The 18,960-nt window shown below is 51.6% G+C and overlaps 8 protein-coding genes across 8 annotated transcripts; 3 read left to right on the top strand and 5 right to left on the bottom strand.

Moving 5' to 3' along the window:
- Positions 1 to 216: 216 nt before the first annotated feature.
- On the bottom strand, positions 217 to 1,791 carry J7T55_012384 (uncharacterized protein; the record flags this gene model as incomplete). Its single annotated transcript, XM_053137264.1, has 1 exon — positions 217 to 1,791. One exon carries the CDS (start codon positions 1,789 to 1,791, stop codon positions 217 to 219), a length of 1,575 nt encoding a protein of 524 aa, XP_053000182.1.
- Positions 1,792 to 3,255: 1,464 nt separating this feature from the next.
- On the bottom strand, positions 3,256 to 4,557 carry J7T55_012383 (uncharacterized protein; the record flags this gene model as incomplete). The annotated part of the gene is made up of 2 exons (XM_053137262.1): positions 3,256 to 3,604; positions 3,677 to 4,557. The coding sequence occupies 2 exons, from the start codon at positions 4,555 to 4,557 to the stop codon at positions 3,256 to 3,258; spliced, it is 1,230 nt and encodes a 409-aa protein (XP_053000181.1).
- Positions 4,558 to 5,987: 1,430 nt separating this feature from the next.
- J7T55_012382 (uncharacterized protein) lies at positions 5,988 to 7,107 on the top strand (the record flags this gene model as incomplete). Its single annotated transcript, XM_053137261.1, has 3 exons — positions 5,988 to 6,705; positions 6,794 to 6,858; positions 6,952 to 7,107. The coding sequence occupies 3 exons, from the start codon at positions 5,988 to 5,990 to the stop codon at positions 7,105 to 7,107; spliced, it is 939 nt and encodes a 312-aa protein (XP_053000180.1).
- A 1,027-nt stretch (positions 7,108 to 8,134) lies between these two features.
- On the top strand, positions 8,135 to 9,682 carry J7T55_012381 (uncharacterized protein; the record flags this gene model as incomplete). The annotated part of the gene is made up of 1 exon (XM_053137260.1): positions 8,135 to 9,682. The coding sequence occupies one exon, from the start codon at positions 8,135 to 8,137 to the stop codon at positions 9,680 to 9,682; it is 1,548 nt and encodes a 515-aa protein (XP_053000179.1).
- A 708-nt stretch (positions 9,683 to 10,390) lies between these two features.
- Positions 10,391 to 12,036, bottom strand: J7T55_012380 (uncharacterized protein; the record flags this gene model as incomplete). Its single annotated transcript, XM_053137259.1, has 5 exons — positions 10,391 to 10,703; positions 10,782 to 11,193; positions 11,267 to 11,377; positions 11,457 to 11,727; positions 11,794 to 12,036. 5 exons carry the CDS (start codon positions 12,034 to 12,036, stop codon positions 10,391 to 10,393), a joined length of 1,350 nt encoding a protein of 449 aa, XP_053000178.1.
- A 2,059-nt stretch (positions 12,037 to 14,095) lies between these two features.
- Positions 14,096 to 14,643, top strand: J7T55_012379 (uncharacterized protein; the record flags this gene model as incomplete). The annotated part of the gene is made up of 2 exons (XM_053137258.1): positions 14,096 to 14,434; positions 14,512 to 14,643. 2 exons carry the CDS (start codon positions 14,096 to 14,098, stop codon positions 14,641 to 14,643), a joined length of 471 nt encoding a protein of 156 aa, XP_053000177.1.
- Positions 14,644 to 15,390: 747 nt separating this feature from the next.
- Positions 15,391 to 15,612, bottom strand: J7T55_012378 (uncharacterized protein; the record flags this gene model as incomplete). Its single annotated transcript, XM_053137257.1, has 1 exon — positions 15,391 to 15,612. The coding sequence occupies one exon, from the start codon at positions 15,610 to 15,612 to the stop codon at positions 15,391 to 15,393; it is 222 nt and encodes a 73-aa protein (XP_053000176.1).
- A 2,408-nt stretch (positions 15,613 to 18,020) lies between these two features.
- Positions 18,021 to 18,747, bottom strand: J7T55_012377 (gnat family; the record flags this gene model as incomplete). The annotated part of the gene is made up of 2 exons (XM_053137256.1): positions 18,021 to 18,244; positions 18,303 to 18,747. The coding sequence occupies 2 exons, from the start codon at positions 18,745 to 18,747 to the stop codon at positions 18,021 to 18,023; spliced, it is 669 nt and encodes a 222-aa protein (XP_053000175.1).
- Positions 18,748 to 18,960: the final 213 nt, after the last annotated feature.

Here is an 18,960-nt window from a genome sequence, read left to right as displayed (position 1 = left end):
AATGCCTCTTCATAAAGAAGCCGCATAATCTTGAGACGTGTAGATGGGATCCATACAAGGACTGGCATAGAATTAATAAGAGACATGGTCTGGGTAAGGTAAGGTTGAGGTGAAGCGCTATGGTTTTGTACAATGGATGTCGTAACAAATGATAAATGGGAAGTAAAATCGGACATGGTATGCTGTCAAAATCCCTCTCAATCAGTCCCCGTATTCTTAACGGAGATATCCAATGCGTTCGATGTAACCATCTGGTCGGACGTAGACAAAGCCAGGCTTACCGTCGAAGCCGTAGCGTTGGTGAAGCTCTCCGTCCACATCCATAACAGACCTTGGGTTCTGAAGCTCCGTGCTGGTGATGATGTGGACGTTTGCCACATTCGGCTTGCCCTTATTTGTGAGCAACCGGCGCTCAAGTTCTTTGACCTCCTTGTCTCCTGCTATCTTCGAAAAGATCAACAAATGATACCCTGGGCCGCTCAGTAAATCCTGGAGCCATGACATCTTCCCGTCCATCGTCCGAATCTTTCCGTCTGGAGCACGAAATCCACCACGAACAGGTCCCTCGAACCCAGAGGCGGGTTGGACGATCGAGCTCCTGCGGTACTTGACGCCTAGCTCGGAGAAGAAGTTCATCATCTTCAGGCCCATGTCAGAGAGGCCAATAGATGGCAATGCGTGAGGCAGGAGGAAGGTGCGTATGGTGTTGAAGATGGGCGTGTTGCTGCTCAGCAACGTGAACATCTGGTCCGTCTGACTGAGAAGGGTTTGTCCGATGGGCCAGCGCTCCTCATGATAGGTGTCCAGGAAGCTATCTGGCATCTCGCCGTTGAGAACACGCGCAAGCTTCCATCCCAAATTCATGCTGTCTTGTATGCCCGTGTTCATGCCCTGGGCCCCAATGTGGCTGTGGATATGCGCAGCGTCTCCGGCCACGAACAACCTGCCGTCGCGATACTTGGTCGAGCACCGGTAGTGCAGATGAAACCGAGTCAGCCCAGTGGCATGGTGGATTTTGGCGATCTCGTCCGGGGGAAGCATTTTATCGAGGGCCTTCTGGAAGTCCTCAAGTGTTGGATCGACATCTGAAGATAATTCGGCCGGTCTTGAAAGAACGATTCGAATTTTGTCTTGAGACAGTGGAAGCAGTAGAAGCAAGCCATCACCAAGCATGATGTGGACCTTATCTCCATATCCATCCCAGTTGATCAGCACCTCACCCACAACGAAATGCTGCGGGTATGCTCCACCTTGAAACTCCACGTCCATGGAATGTCGTACCACAGAGTGCGCTCCATCACAACCGACCACATACTTGGCAGTTACAATGTCCTCGGAACCGTCAAGCCTGGCTAGCACCACGGTAGCGCCGTTGTCGTCCTGCACCACACTCTGCACCGTCACAGGCCGCTCCACAATGACGCCCTTGCCCGCCAGACGGCTCTCCAAGAAAGCCTCGATGTCCACCTGCGTGATGGCAAATATCCCGGGGAAATGGGTATCCGGCCGTTCCTGGGCCTGACCAACAAACCTAAAGCCTTCGAAGTGCTTTCGATTGACCCAGAAGGAGTTGCCAGCAACCTTGTGCGACTTGGCCAGCAGCTCGTCTATGCCGCCGTATCGGTTGAGGACCTCGAGCGTGCGAGAGTGTATGCCTATGGCTCGGGACGTGGTTGGGCGTGTTGTCGCTTTATCGACGATTCTGAAGGCGACGCCTTGAATCGCTAACTCCAATGCCAATTCCATGCCAACGGGTCCACTGCCAACAATCAGGACATCGACTATGGACATGGCGTTTTGCTAGTCAAGTATTGAATTTGATGTGCTTGTGGGTTGAGTAAGTTGTTTGAATGAGTTCTCAAAGGCTTTATTTCATGTACTGACAGTCCTGCCCTGGCCAGACACTCCGAGCATCTTGAGCCTGAGAATGTCTCCTCCTTTATATGTGACGACTGGCCAAGAACTCTCGTCCCACACTTGGTTGATATAAGAATCACCAGCCCATACTTGATTAATAAAGCGAGTAAGCGATGCTTGCTGAATTGCGACCGGCAACGTCATTGAATCAGTAATGGTATGACCGACGTGTCCGCGGAGAGATCTGTGTAACGCTTCTAAGTTCTTACGTCTGTCTTTTAATGAAACGAGCCACACGATTTGATAATCCTCTGGTAACGTGCCCATATCCCATTTGGGTCAGCCCACGTCTGTGTTGGCGCATGCACGCGTCTGTACCCACCCTACATAAACTCTACGAGATCTTTATAAAGGAGTTCTTTCTAAACCCCAAACTTATTGTTTACGTCAATTGAATAATTATGAAGCGATACTCCGAGACCGAGATTGAAGAAGCACTTGACGTCACGCAAATGGGATGCCACTTAGACAGGCCTCTAGAGTATGGTATGTCCCCTGTAGCACACTTCAACACCGCCTTACCGGCACACAAAGCCACCGCGAGAGTGCATACGGCCATCAGCTTCTTTCCTATTATCAAGAGGACTGTTCGGCATCCTTTATCGTCAATCAGAGCTCTCTAGGGCTCTCACCGATCCTCTTTGAGACGAGGACTATGGTGGGCAGACTGCCTGCTATGAGCCCACTGCTTGCCGTCTTGAAAGAATACGATGCTTATATGCTTTTTGCACCCATCACCCCGAAATTCAAAGGCGTTGTAATCAACTCATTAATTCCAAAAAGTTTTAAGTTTGTTACAAGAGCTGTAACAAGGGCTTGGTTTGAGATCCTCGAATTGCCCATAATTAAGGCTATTAAATCAGGTGGTGCAAACAGTAGCGGTATCAGCCATTCGTGGGTAGCACTAGAGATCGGAGCCGCACGGCACAGGACCCGCTGATTTGAAATCATAGAATTGTTGTATGGATATGAAACATAGTGAAACGGCATACTTATTTCTGAAGCAAAAAAACATACAACACCGGGTATTCGCTGGTCGTCACCGACCCAACTACTAATCCAGCGGTTACCAGCTTATCTATGGGAGAGCGGACGGGATCCCGAGTTTTCTGATACCTATGGTCGTATGTGCTTTGGGAGGGTAAAGTTTGGTATATATTGCTGGATGTTTCTTCTCCAGCTGCCCTAGTAATGACTAAAATAGTCATACAACCACGCAAAATGGTAGACAGTCCTCTGCACAGCATCAAACAGTGTGGATATACCCGCAGATAAGTTCCAAACCATTACTTGCTGACATCTATGTGGAAAAGCAGCCGGTTCAATACGCCAGCGGAATCAGGGATCTTCGGCCGTCTCTGCTTGGAATTCAGATTCCTCCAGGGCTAGTAAATTGCCCCGTAAGTACCCCTGATTCATCTGCAGGCTAGGAGCGTTGAACGTCGCGAGTCGAGGAGCGCGAGTCATCGCGGCAAGGCTGGCTCTGGAGTTGAGCTCCGAGGCTGCGGTGTGCATTCTCCGAAATGGGTCGTCACCAGTCTTATCTTCCATTTTTTCGATGAACTGCAGGCTCTCTTGGATGAAATCATCGTCATATCCCGTTTCGGGGTACAATACATGTCTAGAAATCCACATCTTGTTCGCAATGAGGATTACCATCGCTGAGATGTATGCGCACCTGTTCCTGCTGAAGACGTTCCGCGTCAGCCGAGAAATGCCATAGTAGAGAACTACAGCTCTAGTGAGCTTGCACACTTACTACAAGAAGGCTGCCTGCGGATTCATGTCTTGGCTCCTGGGGAACAGCTTCCCACAGACTCTTGCTGAGGCAACTAGGTTCTGCCAATCCGGTAGCACAATCGATTCAGCCTCGATCTTATGTTGTCCGGAGAGGCGACCATATCCACTCGCCCAACGGCTGCAGCAATCTGTGAGGATCTTCATAGAGTCTAAGTCGTTTGAGAACGCCGTGTGCGCCCGGGCTTTGAACAGAGTGAAACACTCGGTCAAGTACAGGCTCGCGAGGGGCTGAGCCACAGCCGGGTCCATATTTTCTAGCCGGTCCACTTTGAACTCCTCCGGAATAGCAGTCCTCCACTCCCGCAGCATAGTCGCGATCCTGTTCATGTTCTCGTACTTCTCGGACGCTGAGAGTCTCTCGGCCTGCAGGGAAAATACCCAGTCATATACCAGCCCTTGGATGCGAGCCAAGGAGACGCGGCACCGAAAGAAGTTGAACCATGAACGGCCGTCAGATCCGACGAGGATGCCCACCATGTCTTCTGTGCCTGTGCCCTCAAAAGTGGGCACTTCCATGTCCAGGTCGCGATCCTGAATCAGACATGGGCCGCGAGTGCGGAGGCTGGTGTCTCGGTCGAGGACATAGGTTATCCAAAATGCCCGCTCTCTCTCCTTTGCTTCACTGTGATCAAGATAATTGGCCCCTAGCTTGCGATGAAGACCTAGCCATTGAGCAAGTTTGACCGCCGATGCGACCAGGGTCGGTACGAGCTCTACCTCTGGCGATCCCATCAGGAAAACGGACAGGCCGAGTAGGACTTGTATCCCTTTTAGGTCGTCTTTTCGCGTTACGAGGTCAGTGATCACAGACCGAGTGTTGTTGAGATATCTAGTCATCATTGTCCGTTCGTTCTTGCTAGTGCCATCGTGCTGGAGTCTTTGTTGCAAGGACAATGCCAGAACGACATTGATGGCTGCCCAGGTTGCATTGTCTCTGTTTCCTTGCGTTGAATACCAGTCATGGAGCATCAGTTTGAATTTGCTTTCATCGAAGAGTGGAATAAAATGGTTACAAGTCGAGAAATAGTGCTCGACAATGGGCAGGGACTCTTGAAGCGAGGGTAAAGTTAGAGTGTTGGCTCTCTCGATGATGGGTAGCGGCTCTTCAACAGGTGACTGAGCCGAGCACACAGTATCGGCTGAGTTGAGGCCGGACGAATGGTGGGGTTGTGGTTTTGAGGAAGTTAGTGCTAATGGTGTGGCTGCCAGCTGTTGGAGCTGATCCTCGAGCTCAGCAACTCGGGTTTCGAGCTGCTTGTGTCTGTCCGCTCTGGAGAATTGGTGTTGAGTCTCAGCTTAAGTCGAGGAAGTACACTGCAAGAACTCACACAACTCGTCGCCTCGGTGCTAAATGTTTCTCATATATGTCGGCTGTCCACGCGCATTTCTGATTGTAAAGAACGCAATGGGAGCAGTCAGGCTGCTTTGCATCACATTTGATCTTCTTTTTGAAACACAGGTCACAGGCCTACAGATGACGCAACACGATATCAATTTCCCATACAGACAATGGCGTTGAATAATATGAACTGTGGGTATTGCAGCGTAGTTTAATGGGGCCTTTCCTACCTTTCTCCTTCCCAATCCTTTTTTCCCCGCTTCGCTCACGGCTCGGCCGAGGATTTCAGTGTTAGACATAGATATCTAAAAGTCTCGAAAGATGGCTCGTTTTCTGGGACAGGGTTTGATTAGGTTGAAAGTCCGCGGACAATTCTGTGGGCGTTTTTCGCTGTTCACGCCGCTGACGGAGCAGCTTTGGAGTCAAATGATGTTAAATCATTAGTATTCAAAGTCCGCGGACTACAAGCAAGATGTTGCATTATTAAGCTAATAGTCTGACTAATCGATTCCAAACGCTCTGCCCCTGTTGAGGGTAGTGTGCTCGGTTGAACCCAAACGTCAGCAAGGCACCATGAAAAAAAGATATGTCTGCTTTGGGTGCTAAACTTAATACTATCGTTTCGAAGTAACCCAATATTTCGCATATACCCCTACTTAGCGCTATGACGGACTTGCTTGCAAGTATCAGCGACTCGTAAGTGACAGGGGAACGGGCAGCAAAGGTACCTAAAGCGGAACGCGCCCTGTCACCTATGGGTATATAAGCGATGATCCCAGGAGCGCCCGTTTCCAATGTCTCTTGGATCTTCATTCCAGCTACCCAAATTTCCATCGCAAGATTCTATCAAAAGACTACACGACAATAGAGATAATACCCCAGTTGAGGTCTTGATCTGCACAAAGTGTTCTTCCGTACCACTAGCACCACAATGACGGACCCAGGCTCAAACATCGAAATTCCCGCTTTTGTGTCTTTCACCAAGACATATCACAACAAGCCATACGAAGATATCTCACCAGCACGACCCGAGCTCTCGGCATCAGGCAAGAATGTCGTCATCACCGGCGGAGGCACCGGTGTCGGCTTGGCCATTGCCACCGCCTTCAGCCAAGCCGGTGCAAAATCCGTCTCCATCCTCGGCCGTCGCCTCGACAGACTCGAGAATGCCGCCGTCGACATCAGAAAGGCCAAGGCTGACCCCGAGACCTTAATCCTCTTCGAGATGGCCGACCTTATGGACCGGGCCCAGGTGGATAAGGCCTACAGGTCCATTTACGAGAAAGTCGGCAAGCTGGACATCCTCATCTCAAACGCAGCCACCTTGATAGCGCCAGGTCCTCTCCTGACGTCGGACCCCGAGGCCGTGCTGCAAGGATTCAAGCTCAACGCGTTGAGCGGGCTTCATGCCGTTCAGGCGTTCATGCATGTTGCCGTTGAAGAGCCAACCGTAATCAACACCTCCGCTGCTATCGTTCACACGGCGCCTTTCCCGGGCACGGGAGTCTATGGCGTAGCTAAGGCCGCTGTGTTCAAGATGCTTGACTACATTGCCGCCGAAAATCCAAATATGCACGTCGTCAGCTTCCAGCCCGGCATTCTTGCGACGGAAATGACTGAAGGGAAAAACATACCAGCACAAGATGTTGGTGAGTGATATGTTCTCAAGCTGACATTAATAATATCCTTGTGGTCGTAAGCTAATAGACTCGTCTTGTTTTTTTTTTTTTTTTGCAGTTGAGCTACCTGGCCAGTTCGCTGTCTGGCTTGCTTCCCCCGAAGCCAAGTTTCTTCGCAGCAAGGTCAGCTATTTCCCCACCCAAATTCCCATTTTCAAATGTGTTGGAAGGTGATAGGAGGACATCTGTCTCACCTCATAAAACACCCCTCCCAAGACAACTCCCAAAACACCCAAGAAAGAATTCTGGCTGACAAAGAGGTGTAATAAGTTTGTTTGGGCCAACTGGGACGTCAAGGAGCTACTGGCGAGGAAAGACGAGATCAAGGAGACAAAGCTTCTGAACTTGGTTCTTGACGGTGTTCTTATGTAGCAAATGTACCGAGCAATCCGAAAGTATTGTATTGCCATAGGAGACCTCATGTATGGTGAAGCTTGGGAACTTGGCGTAAACATAAGTCTTCCATGCTATAGTCAACACCTAGCTCGAGCCCAAACCAGCGTGATCCTCTCTGTCGTCCCGACCGCTCTAATTTCACGTGCAAGCCCCGGAAAGAATATTTGGCCGGTACCCTGTTTTATCAATTTCATCCCTATGGGGAGGAGGGAGAGGTGGAGCTGAGGTGGGCTTGATAGATCTTGGAAGTTGGTGTTGTTGCGTAGGCGAGAAGAACATGCTGGAAATCAAAGTTTGAATTGAAATGATCTTTTACATCCCGAAGTCCAACAAGTGAGAAGCCCTTGAGTCTTGGACTGCCTTGATGTGTTCGCGAGCTGTGGCGTACACCAAGTGAGAATAGGTACATATCATCTGGGCTGGTATACTAAATTATTTCAACGAGATCAGACTCATTATGAGCCAGCAGCACTTGTCATCTTTATGTCCGATATGTGGAAGACATAATGCGGACGGGCGGCAACGTGAAGATGTATCAGGTGCTCTTGTAACTATTACCAGGGGAAGGGCTTCCGACCCAAGCCATCGATCGCAATACAGACCTGATTCGGCTTCATCGCTATGATTGAACATAACCAGAGCATATCACAAGGCTCCACGGCCAGTGCTTACTCAGCATGTACCCTCTCACCTCACATGACCGCAGCCCGGCTGCGAACTTGGACTTTACCATGTTCCGACTCTCTTCTATCCCATCAACACGATCTGATACGGATTCTTGCTGTGCTTCGCTGCATACCATCCAATACGTGGCACTGCACGTCTATAGCATCTAATCGCCCTGTTGTATATAGATCAGCCCCCACGGTCTTGGGCACCCGCACCACCTGAAGTGAGACCATTCCCAACGCTCCCTCAAGTGCCTGAGACGCCCACGACGAAATTATACAAGCGCCTGGAATTATTGGCCTACCATACCAACCAAGACTCAGAGAAGCAAACGATGGCCGAGTCGGACCTCCCGGCTGATATCTTCAACAGCCGCTACTTCGGCCGACAATCCTCACCTGCACCTGGCGCCGATAGGGAATTCCCTCTATTCGCACAGTTGCCTCGCGAGCTTCGGCTTCAGATCTGGGCGTGGCACCTTCCCCGCCGCCGCTTCCTCCGCATACTCCTGGAAGAAGGCGTAGAAGCTCAGCACGACGGGTCCGAGCCAGAGCCAGAGGCTTTGTACCTGGAATCGTCATCACATTCAGGGAGCGGCCCCTGCCATAAATTGGGTGACGGTGATGAATGGGCCTCCATATTCGCGGAAGGTCCAGGAAAGCCCGATATGGAGGTGATGAGAGAGCCCGGCGGACCGTCTGAGACTGAGACATTGCCGTCTTCAGGCCCAACGGCGCCGCTTCTGCGAGTGACATTCCTCGGCGCTCCGTCACCGGCAATGCCGGCTCTACGGCTGGTTTGTCGAGAGGCTCGCGATGCTCATAACTCGGTATATTCTATCCAGCTGCCGGTGCTTGCGCGCATACCGTGGGGGAACGGCGCGCGAGACTACACAACAACCCGGATCGTAGCACACCTAAACCCCGAGCTCGACATCCTCTCCCTCCAGACGCCGAACCCGATCGAAATTGCCACCCTCAACCTCCTCCCCTTCTTCCTGCACCATCTGCTCCAGCACGACCTCTCCCCCAGCCCACTGCGCTTCGGCGTCCGCCATCTCTGCGTGGACCTCAGGCACCTCGGCAGCGACTACCACCACGGCGCAGACGAGGCCAGGCTCGAGGGCCCCGCCCCGCTCGCGCCCCATGTGCTCGCCTCCGTCCGTCTGGCTGTGTCCCACCTGCGCGGCCTCTACTTGCGGCTCACCACCGCCAGTCACCTCGAGCCGCGCGTCATGAGTGGGCCGTTCGCAAGCACGAGGTCGCTACCCTGGTACAACGCCAGCGTCCCGGTCCTCCCCGGTGTCTCGTGGGGGTTCCTGGGCACGGTGGAGCCCGTTCCTGGCGGCGATCCGCGGCTCGCCCACCCTGAGGGCGCAGCGGACCTTCGCCAGGTCTGGATCGGGAACCAGCTTCGCCCCTCGCTCGACGTCTGGGCCGGGCTCGAGCGCGCGTGGGGCGTGCCAACCGGCGAAGCCGGGACTCGCGTGCGCGCCCTGGTCGGGCTGGACGCCGAGGGCTGGGCGGACCGAAAAGACCGTAGCCTCGGCGGAAGCAGCCTCGGGGCCTACCTGCGTGAGGAGCGTGCCGCGTGGCAGTCCCTGATGGACCCGGCGCTGGAGATGGGCGCGGTCCTGCGCGAGTGCTTCCAGACAGCCCAGCAAACCTTTCTCCCCGGCCCAGGCGGCGGCCGCCCGCCGGCTGTGGCCCCGGAGGAGTGGATCTCCCGGCGGGAGCCGTACACGGTCGTCGGGTTCTGGCTGATCAACCCAGAGGTGCTGGAGGCTGCCGAGACCACCGGGTACGTCGGGAAGAAGATCGTCAATCTTTCCGAGAGGGAGGTGGAGGATATCGAGCTCTGGGTCTTCGGAGGGCACCCGTAAGGTCTACTTTAATCGCGGGCGTCTTCGTCGCTTCTCAGAGTTGTGCGTCATCCATGCCCAGTGCTCCAAGGTTCTCTAATGTTCGTTGTCATGTGCCTACGTAGTGACCAACGACTTTGCTAGGACCTTTCCCCGGGATTACACCCTTTCAACTGACTGTGACCTTAGCACTAATGATTGTATAAATTCCAGGACTGCTGTGCCCAGGTGCAATTTGGACCCATCGGAGACCTTGATCACCACATGCGGTCTTTGCTGGCTCGGCGGCGTCCGGGTTGTCCTAAGACCTTTCCTCTTCTTAGAATTTAACTTGCTACACAAACCGATAGGCTGATGCAACATGTCTAGAGCAGCGTTATAATTTCAGTGCCTTGCTATTGCCTCTAGCCCCTTTCTTGTGCCAGATCCCAAAATGTCTGAGGGTACTTTAACACAGCGGCCTCACGTCTCATTTAAATTGCCTACCTCAAATGGCAGGAACAATGCGACAACCCCAATAACAACATACAAGGCGCAGGATATCCAGATAGGAGCGGATGTAGTGACATCTGCAAAGGTCGCAATAAAAGGGGTGACAAGGGAGGAAATACGGCCACAGGCCATGACGAAGCCACACCCAAAGCCCCGGTTTTCTGTCTTCAGAGACAAAGGCGTAAACCTAGAACCATGATTAGCGGAAATATCTTTTGCTTGTATGAAGGATTGATCTCACGCGTAGACAATTCCGTAAAGGGCATTCAGCCAAAAGTTGATCATGCAGGAGAATGCCAAATTCTGGGCCTCGGTCTTTACAGATGTAAAGGCTCCGGAAAATGCGGCACAAGCAAAAGCGGCCGTAGCAATTGATCGGCGAGACTTGAGCCAAGGGGCCGCAATCATTGCCATGCCTAGAAACGGCCCAAGGATTCCTGCAACCGAGGACACGGTCCAGTCACGGTAAGTCTGGTATGAGCTGCTCGTGCCCAATCGAGCTCCATGTGCCTCAAGGTAGTATGGAAGGAATATTATGAACAGCGGATAGCTTCGATCGAGAGTCAGAATCAGGTTACATTTGAGAATTTTAAGACTTGCTACTAGAAGTGAGTCATTCACAACTTACCAAATACCGATAAGAGCCCATGTCATTATCAAACAACTCATCAAACGTAGCTGACCTGATCCAGTAAAGAGAGTAACGACACTCTGAATAATACGCCGAAAATTGCGATGCCTGGACGACTTTGTGTCTGAGACAGTATTGGTAATGAAGTCTTGGCGCGTGACGCGGTGTTCTGATTTATTACTCTTGCCGATGTTGTTGAGCACGTAAACAGCTTCGTCGACCTGGCCGTTTGCAACAAGCCATTTTGGTGATTCCTGGGAATGCAAAACGAATGATCGAACGATGCTCATCACAAGGCCTAGTCCTCCCAGTGTGATATACAGATACCGCCAGCCCATGTTGGAGTTCTTAGAGCACATTGTCATTGTCTCGCCATTGGGACATCCATAATTAACCAAGAGTGGCCAGGCTATTTGTCGCTTGTCAGACCCACAGATGACTCAAGGGAATCGCACTATACAGGATGGGAGAGCTCGGCTTACCTATGGCTCCCGTTATCGCGCTTCCCAGACCCCAGACACTGGCGAGGCCAGTCAAAATAAACGAGAATCGGACGGGAAGACACTCGGTGAGCAGCGTCAAGTCAATCGCCACTGCCGACAACGATTCGTCAGGCGACCCACGTTTCCTCCGCATTTTCGACTCATGCTTGTGCCGAAGGTGTTCACTCACAATTGCCCCCTCCAAAAATGCCAGTAAGTGCCACAAATACGTTGAGGGCAGTCCAGTTGGGAGCACTGGCAGCGATCATGGAGAAGATAGCCACGCCGAAGATTGAAAGCTGCCAGACCAGGAATCTTCCCACGATGTCCGCGAGCTGCCCAACGGATAGTGCGCCAATGACCAGCCCAGCATACAATGCGGCCGATAGCAGCGTCGGATACTGTGGGTCAAACTCCATGGAGGCCTGGGGCGTGACCAGGCTTACGGAAACGAGCAGCATCTTGATTTGAGAAAGTGTATCAGAACGGTATTCTCCGAGCTAAACTGGAAGATGGCCTATTCTCACCTGGTCTACCAGGAAGCCAAATCCGCAGGAAAAGGCCAGCAGCCATTGATATTTTCCCATTCCAATCGTCTCAATTGCCTGTTGGACAACGTGCAAATTGTGTTCACTTGTCATTGCAACACTGGGCTCAATTTCCAATATGCTACCCTCGGCCACATCAGTGCGGCCCTCAGGGGCTATTTTGCCCAACTCCATCTTCTGGCCATCGCAGTCATATCCCTGATGTTTGAAGAGATCAAACATACTTCTGCGTTCAAGTGAGAAAAGAAGTCTCAGTTTCAATGTGAAGGTACTGGATGAATGGTAGCCAATCTTACTTTGAAGAGGAACTCGGATGAAAGAGCCAGTCATTTGCCAAGCCATGTGCTCGAGTGGACCGTTATAAGCTCTCTGGGGAGGATTTTGTCCGAGTCTTGCTAGATTACGCGTGTTATCGATGTGTTGACGTCGGCACGTGGTACACCTGTCATTGTGGAGCCGCTTACCCGGAAGCGGCCCGGGCTCCGCGCCACGGCGTGGGGTTGATATCAGGATCAACGTCGTCTTCCAATCGTCCTCGGCAAACACAAACAACAACCTCGTCGAGAGTTGATTCTGCCGGAAAAAATATCGTGATGCCTTTCACTGTTCAATGTTACTTTCTGACGCCGGCCACAGATGTACCCAACAACAATCTGCCTGTGCTACACTATCAGAACGTGTTACCGCAACCACTCACGGAGCAGACGGCCACAACGTTTCTTACCTCTCATGAATGGGAAAAGCGAGTGTGTTTCACCAATTTTTCATGGTTGATGAATTTACCCTCGTGCCTTTCTGACTCTGATAAAGGGCACGTGGGGACATATCGATATCCGGCACTTCCATCCAAACAGTCATGAATGCTATGGTAAGCAGTGCTGACCCAGCCTCAGACATCATGCTTTGACACGTCAATGATGGCTGGCTTTAACTACATTCTTGATAATACCGATCGTTGACCTTTTCACAGGAATCTTTCAAGGCTTTTCCACACTGCTTTTGGGAAGAATTAAAGCAGATATTGATGGGGCATTAGAAGTACAAGTGCGAGCAGGTGACGTTCTGGTGCTGCCAGCTGGCACTGCCCACTCATCTCTGCAAAGCTCTTCGGACTATCGGTATATTGGCGTCTATCCAACAGTGAGTGAATACGTTTATTCACCATTGCAACACTGTTATGATATCGGCGTTCCACTGTCATACAAGCCCAACCTCTTCGTTTCTTTTGCACCCTGAAGTCAGCATCTATTTCCGAGCAGATTCCTGTATCATTTGGCTCGCATCCATGTAGAAGCGACTACTATTCATCAAGGGAATTGCTCGCTCTCGCTGACAGGGAAAGTAGGGCTGTCCCCGCTGGACGAATGAGCACGGAAAACGCCCAGCGGATCTTTTCCGACAAAAGGTCCAGGACGTCGATATGCCTCGGGAAGATCCAGTGTATGGTGAAAATGGTCCCTTGACTCGGTTATGGCGACCAGGAGTCGTGTCGAAGTTGTGAAAATGGCCTAGTAGAAGCCCGCAAGAAACATGGAGATGTGTCTGGACAGATTCCGGGCTGTGTACCACAGACCTTTATTTCATACCGAGTTAACGCATCCAAACATGATTTCTGATGCGTGCTAAGTCTAGAATTCTAATCGAGAAACTCAACGATAAAACGAAGCACAAAGGCAAGGTGTCTACTCCAGATAGCTTCCGATTTTCTAGCCTCAGCTTACTCCCCAGCTCTGCAGGTCGCGATTTTGAGGAGTCCAGAGTATGGGCACTACGACAGGAGATTCAAAACTATTATCACGTGATGTTTAGATTTCATTTCTTCACTGAGTCCGATGTAAGGCCCACTGCCAGGGCAACCATGCCCATGGACCTGACAGGCCACTGTTCCACAAGTTGACTAAACCTCACTGTGTCTAATCCGATCATATCGCAAGGAATCATTTCTATTGCCCAAGCAAAAGACAGGAGTATGTGGGGACATGTCCATCCCCAATGGAGCCTCAGTTAAATTTCCTCAAAGGTACACCCTCATGAATTCTCCTGTTTGGGATTGAGGTTCTTCGCTTGCCAAACTTTTTCGTGATTCTCGCCCCTGTGCTCTTTCGGCAGGAGTTCCTGGTCGGAGCGAATCCAATGGTGATGTGAGGTCCTCCTTTACTGCGACGCGCCATCTCCTGAAATTGAAAGTAGCCTGACTAACCGCGGTAGACACAGACCTCCTGCCACAGTAGGAAACACATTGGATCAATCAATCCCCCGAGATTTGAGACTGCAGAGACTTATGCAGCTTGCTAGGCCCTCATCAAATCGTTCCGCGCCGGCCGAAGAAGTTCCAGACCCTGTGGGGCCGGCATCGATCCCCGTTGAGGTCTATGCGGGGCCGAACGGGTACTACACGCGGATGGGCGATCCTGTCAGTCTTTCAAATGAGCTGAGCGACCCTCAAGGCACGAAACGCTCATTCGTTGTTCTGCACGAAATCCGAATATATGTGGTCGACGTTGAGGCAGACCGACTCGGCGGCAATGGGGTGAACCAGCCATCCCAGTCCCGATCTCGATACACGTTACCCGAGACGGCCGGGACTGCGTCACCGCATCGGAGACCAGACTCGAATATGGTAGAGCTTCTTCTGCACGCGCACGTTGACGAATCTTACCCGTTACGTGGAATTTGATGGCAGGAGGACGGCGATAGTGGACATCGCAGGCATGTCCCAGCGGCGGACTTGAGTGCCCAGACGTTGGGTTTGATTGGGTATGCAAGACGTGGGAGCTAGATAAGATGATAGGGGAGAACCGCGAACGCAAGATCCCAGGTGTTCCCTGAGCGCACGTACCTCGACCCAGAGAGTGGGAACCTAGGTTCATGTGTAAACCACCAGTCGCAATCAGCATCCGATCATGTGTCAAGATCTCGTCTGATGTGCTTCTCGGCAGCTGCGCGAAAGACAATTCCCGGCTTTCGGTTGCAATTAATTCCTGTTGTGTCTTGCAATGTGGCCGAGCGGCTGATCAGACCAAACACCTCAGGTTGTCAGGGTGAATTATAAGTTCACGGTAATGCAAGTAACACGAGATGCAGTTGATGAAGCCATACGGTCCAGAGTTGAGCAACAATGTCGTTAAAATTTTGAAGTCTTAAATCGCAAAGTCTAGCTACCCGTAAGTCCCCGCCTGGAGGTGCCCAGGTATGCAGAAGAGAAGGCCGATGCTTTAAACCAACAAGCCAGCCAGTACATCATGAGATGAAAAGTATGCGAAGCGAAGGTGGTGAGGGTATCCCAAAGAAGCATAAGGTGAAACGAAGAAGAAAAGAAGATTCCCAGGTTCATACACGCGATACCCTCCCAATACTCCAGGTCCATGCCAGTTCAACAAAGAAAAATCACACGCTGCAGCCCATCCATCAATACAACAACTCCTATCCAGGTAGTACAAAAATTTTCTGTGTCCCTGCTATGCACATCCCCGTCGCAGAGAGAGAAGCAAACTGCGACCGCCCCTGAGGGCCATGCCTCTTGCGCGTCTATCGTCTCAAAAAGGTTTCGTCATCCCCAACGCTGGAAGAGGAATTTTACTTCCGGTACGGCGTCATCTTCAGGGTATCTGTGCTCCGGGAAGAGGAGGTTGACGAGCTTGATGACGTGGAGGCCGCGGAAGAGCGGCGGGCGATAGGGGCCGGGGTGGGAGCCCGCTTGCGGATGGACTCGGATCTCTTCCGCGAGGCCGACCCGGGATGCGCGTGAGCCGCGTTCTCGGGGTGGAAGCGGGTTGGGGTCTCGAAGTGGACAGGCATTCTGGAGGTTGGTTTTTTGGTTCTGACTTTTGAGTGATGCAATGCGAGTTGGTGGTAAAAAGTGTGCGCTGCGTACTCAGTACTGCGTTCTGTTGCGTAAAATGGTGGTGTATTGTGATGTGTCTGAGGCGGAAGACCAGCGTTGAACCCGGCAACGGTGAGAAAGGAATAAAAGTACTGGCGAAAGAAATGCTCCGAAGGCGCTTAAGACCTGAGTGTTTTTGTTATTTGTTTGTGATGATGGATGGATGAGTTGGCAGTCGAGTCTGGGGAAATGCAGAGGAGTTATATGCTCAGTCTCGTCCGACGCGTGTCGTGATAGCAGCAACTGACGATTGCAATTTCCATATCACATCCCTTCATCTACCGCTGGCAGACCCCATAATTTCCCATCGGACGAAGGTTCAAAATAGAGCATGGATGGTGGCTGGGGGAACCATCGCTAGAGGCCGATGTTTCGACGTTTCAGCGTCTCATGCATATAGGGCTGGGCAGGGATCTTCCTTTGATCCGAACCCCTATTCTGAACGCTGCGCCTGCAAATCCAGCGACACTGACTCTTGCGTACCTTGATTTGGCGCCCGGATTGCTAAATCGGGGCCGGCTCTGCCCAAAACCACCACTTCTGAGGTAGATGATGTGCACTCATAATGCATTCCAGCAGGTTTATTCTGTCGTGCCTCGTGGGTGCACAGCATCGTGACCTGTAAGGCTGAAGATCAGACGGTTACAGCCCCAAGTGCGTCTGTCATGCCTCTCAAATTCAGTTTTATTTCCAAGAAATAATGTTGGCTGCGGCGCCGCGGTCTTACTCGCAAACCCGGCTGTGCTGGCGTCTATTCCGATCGTGGGTTTCCAGGAAATTGGTGCAGCAAGCCATGAACGACAAGCTTAGGCGCGCTGGGCAGTTTGGCAAGAGACCGCAATGGAGGCCACATCTATATTGAACGCCGATATGGGTTCATCCTGGCTTTTCAGGGGGCTGGTGGTGTTAGACGGGAACTGTTCTACTTCCGCGAGACTGATTGGACGACACCAACACATGGCAGCTGGGTTCGTCCTTGAACAATGCGCATGATTCCCTGGGAGAGCGTCGATCACTCACTGACTCTGGGAATTGGTAGAGAAAAGGAAGGGGATCCAGGGACGACACGTGCAATCACAACTCAAACTCAGTGACGATAATGCACGCGATCGAGGACTGAGCATTCAGGGTCCAGTCAAGGGAATCGTCATTCATCACGCACCTCACCCGTATCGCCCACCCGGCAGGGACAATTTACTTGAAGTCTGAATTGGTCAAGTTTGCATCAGGAAAAGGTTGTTCAAGGATTGCCGGCTCCAGAGCTTCAATCGGAGATCAAAGGAGACAGGCGAGATCGGGTCGCCATAGATCATCTTCTAGAAACCCGAAGAACCACGCGTCGGGTCATCGAAAGACCAGAACTTCTATCGCACAGACAATTAATATAGGGGATGCACATGGCAATCTCGCGGCGCTGAACCATGAATTCCGCTCGTTTAACTGGTCGATGGAGATGCATCACGGATTGTGATACTTCTCGACAAGTCCGCCATGATTCAGTGGGCAGCAGAACGAATTTGGATGGCGCTCAAGCCAAAACATGAAAACCTATTATTACAAACCCAATGACAAAAGAGGTCAATCTGTAGAAGCCAGCAGGAGCTGACCCGTGTGGAACATGCAGGCGACGAAAAAAGTCAGGAAGCTTTCAGCTCGTCCCCGGCGGCATGAAACAAAGTTCTGGTGGAGACTCCACAAATCCAAAGTAGCAGCATACTCGTCCCCGCTCCAAGTTGACTGATATCGGGCAACAGTGGAGGGATATATTTTCGGTAAGTTTATGCTCAGGTAGATGAATGCTACGGCTGAACGCAACTAAGACAGGGTATCGCATCGTGGAGGTGTCAATCCTGACGATGTGAAAGCATTAAGTGTGGTCGAGGCTGTCCCCAAAAGCGGCAAACCAAGACAACAGACGTGTATATGTCAGCGACTGATATGGTCAACAATGCGGGGGCATGATTATTCAACGGCGGCCTGCTATATGTGCTGTCTGTTATGCCAAGTTGTTTCTTCGGGCAATAAACTGAGAGTCTCAGCCATTCTTGTGTAACACGGATAAGTCCGTCGCTTAAACCCCGGCGGGTCTCTGCCAACCAAATTTAGAAGGGAAAGCCAAGTCAGGTATCGTGTCACAACTTGTTCAATTCCATGACTGGACGGCCTCGCATTTGCAGTGGAAACTAAGTAGACAGTACGGACAGGTCAGAGGTTGGCCATTGGGTCTCTTTCCCCAAATCCCACCGGACTTGGACGAGACAACTTTGATGGCGACTTGTACGCTTGAAGACATTCATATAGAATTGAAAGAAAGAGCTGCAACTTACCCGGAAGCTCTCTTGATGAACGCATATTCAACACTCCCTAATATGTTACCAGATCCAACTTCTTCAAATCCCATTGCACGATACAGCTGGGCACCGGATGGGCTTGACAGAAAATGCACAGCCTTGTTCTCCTCTGCAGCCTGCTCCAATCCCCAACCAGTCAACAATTTTCCTACACCCTTGCGTTGATGCGTCGGATCTACAGCAACAGAGTTGAGACCTAATGATCTCGTATCAGTCTTATCAAGCTCTCCCCAGATGGCGGCGCTTCGACCTACTCCAGGAATTTTGGTATTGCTCCTCCCCCAGAGCTTCTTTCAGCCTTTTCGATAACTCGTCAGCCTCACGCCCAAGCCTCTCTGCCGCCTGCAGGTCGAAGCTCTTAGGTAAACGAGCGATGCCTTCGGATCTCTTCTTCTCGCGCTCGTCAGGTGTCATCTCAACCACGGGGTCATCCCCACTGGTCCATTCCGCCCAGCCCATAATGGTATCTTGCTCATCCACAGCCACGACATAGTGACGATTTTTATTGTCGAATGTGCGAGCCATGTTTTTGACCGAGAATTCGATCTCATCGGCATCCCCAGGGTTGACACGCAGGTGTTCAGGGAAGAGTGCTGCGTTGACCTCGCGCCCACTTTGCCGGAACGCTGTGATTGAGAGCTGCGCCATGGCAGGGAGTTCATCCTGTCGGGCATACCGTACGTGAATTGGCCTTGACATTGTGGAGAATGCACGAATACGACTGCATATGTAAGCAGTCGAATTGTTGGTGTCGTTTATCGTTTTTGGTCTGTTTTGTGGTTCTCGTCTAGAATTTTCTAAAGCCGTGTGGGGAAGGCGATAAGCGTGTACTCTGAGCGGGTGGTTTTGACCCGATCCAGCGTTTTAGAGCTATTTGCTTACTGTGCATCCTCTCGCCAACTTCAGCTACTC

This window comes from Diaporthe amygdali (assembly GCF_026229845.1).
Source record: "Diaporthe amygdali strain CAA958 chromosome Unknown NODE_2_length_3802984_cov_64_841326, whole genome shotgun sequence".
NCBI classification, from domain to species: Eukaryota; Fungi; Ascomycota; class Sordariomycetes; order Diaporthales; family Diaporthaceae; genus Diaporthe; species Diaporthe amygdali.
Note: the sequence above shows the minus strand (reverse complement) of the source record. Positions and strands in the feature narration are given on the sequence as shown.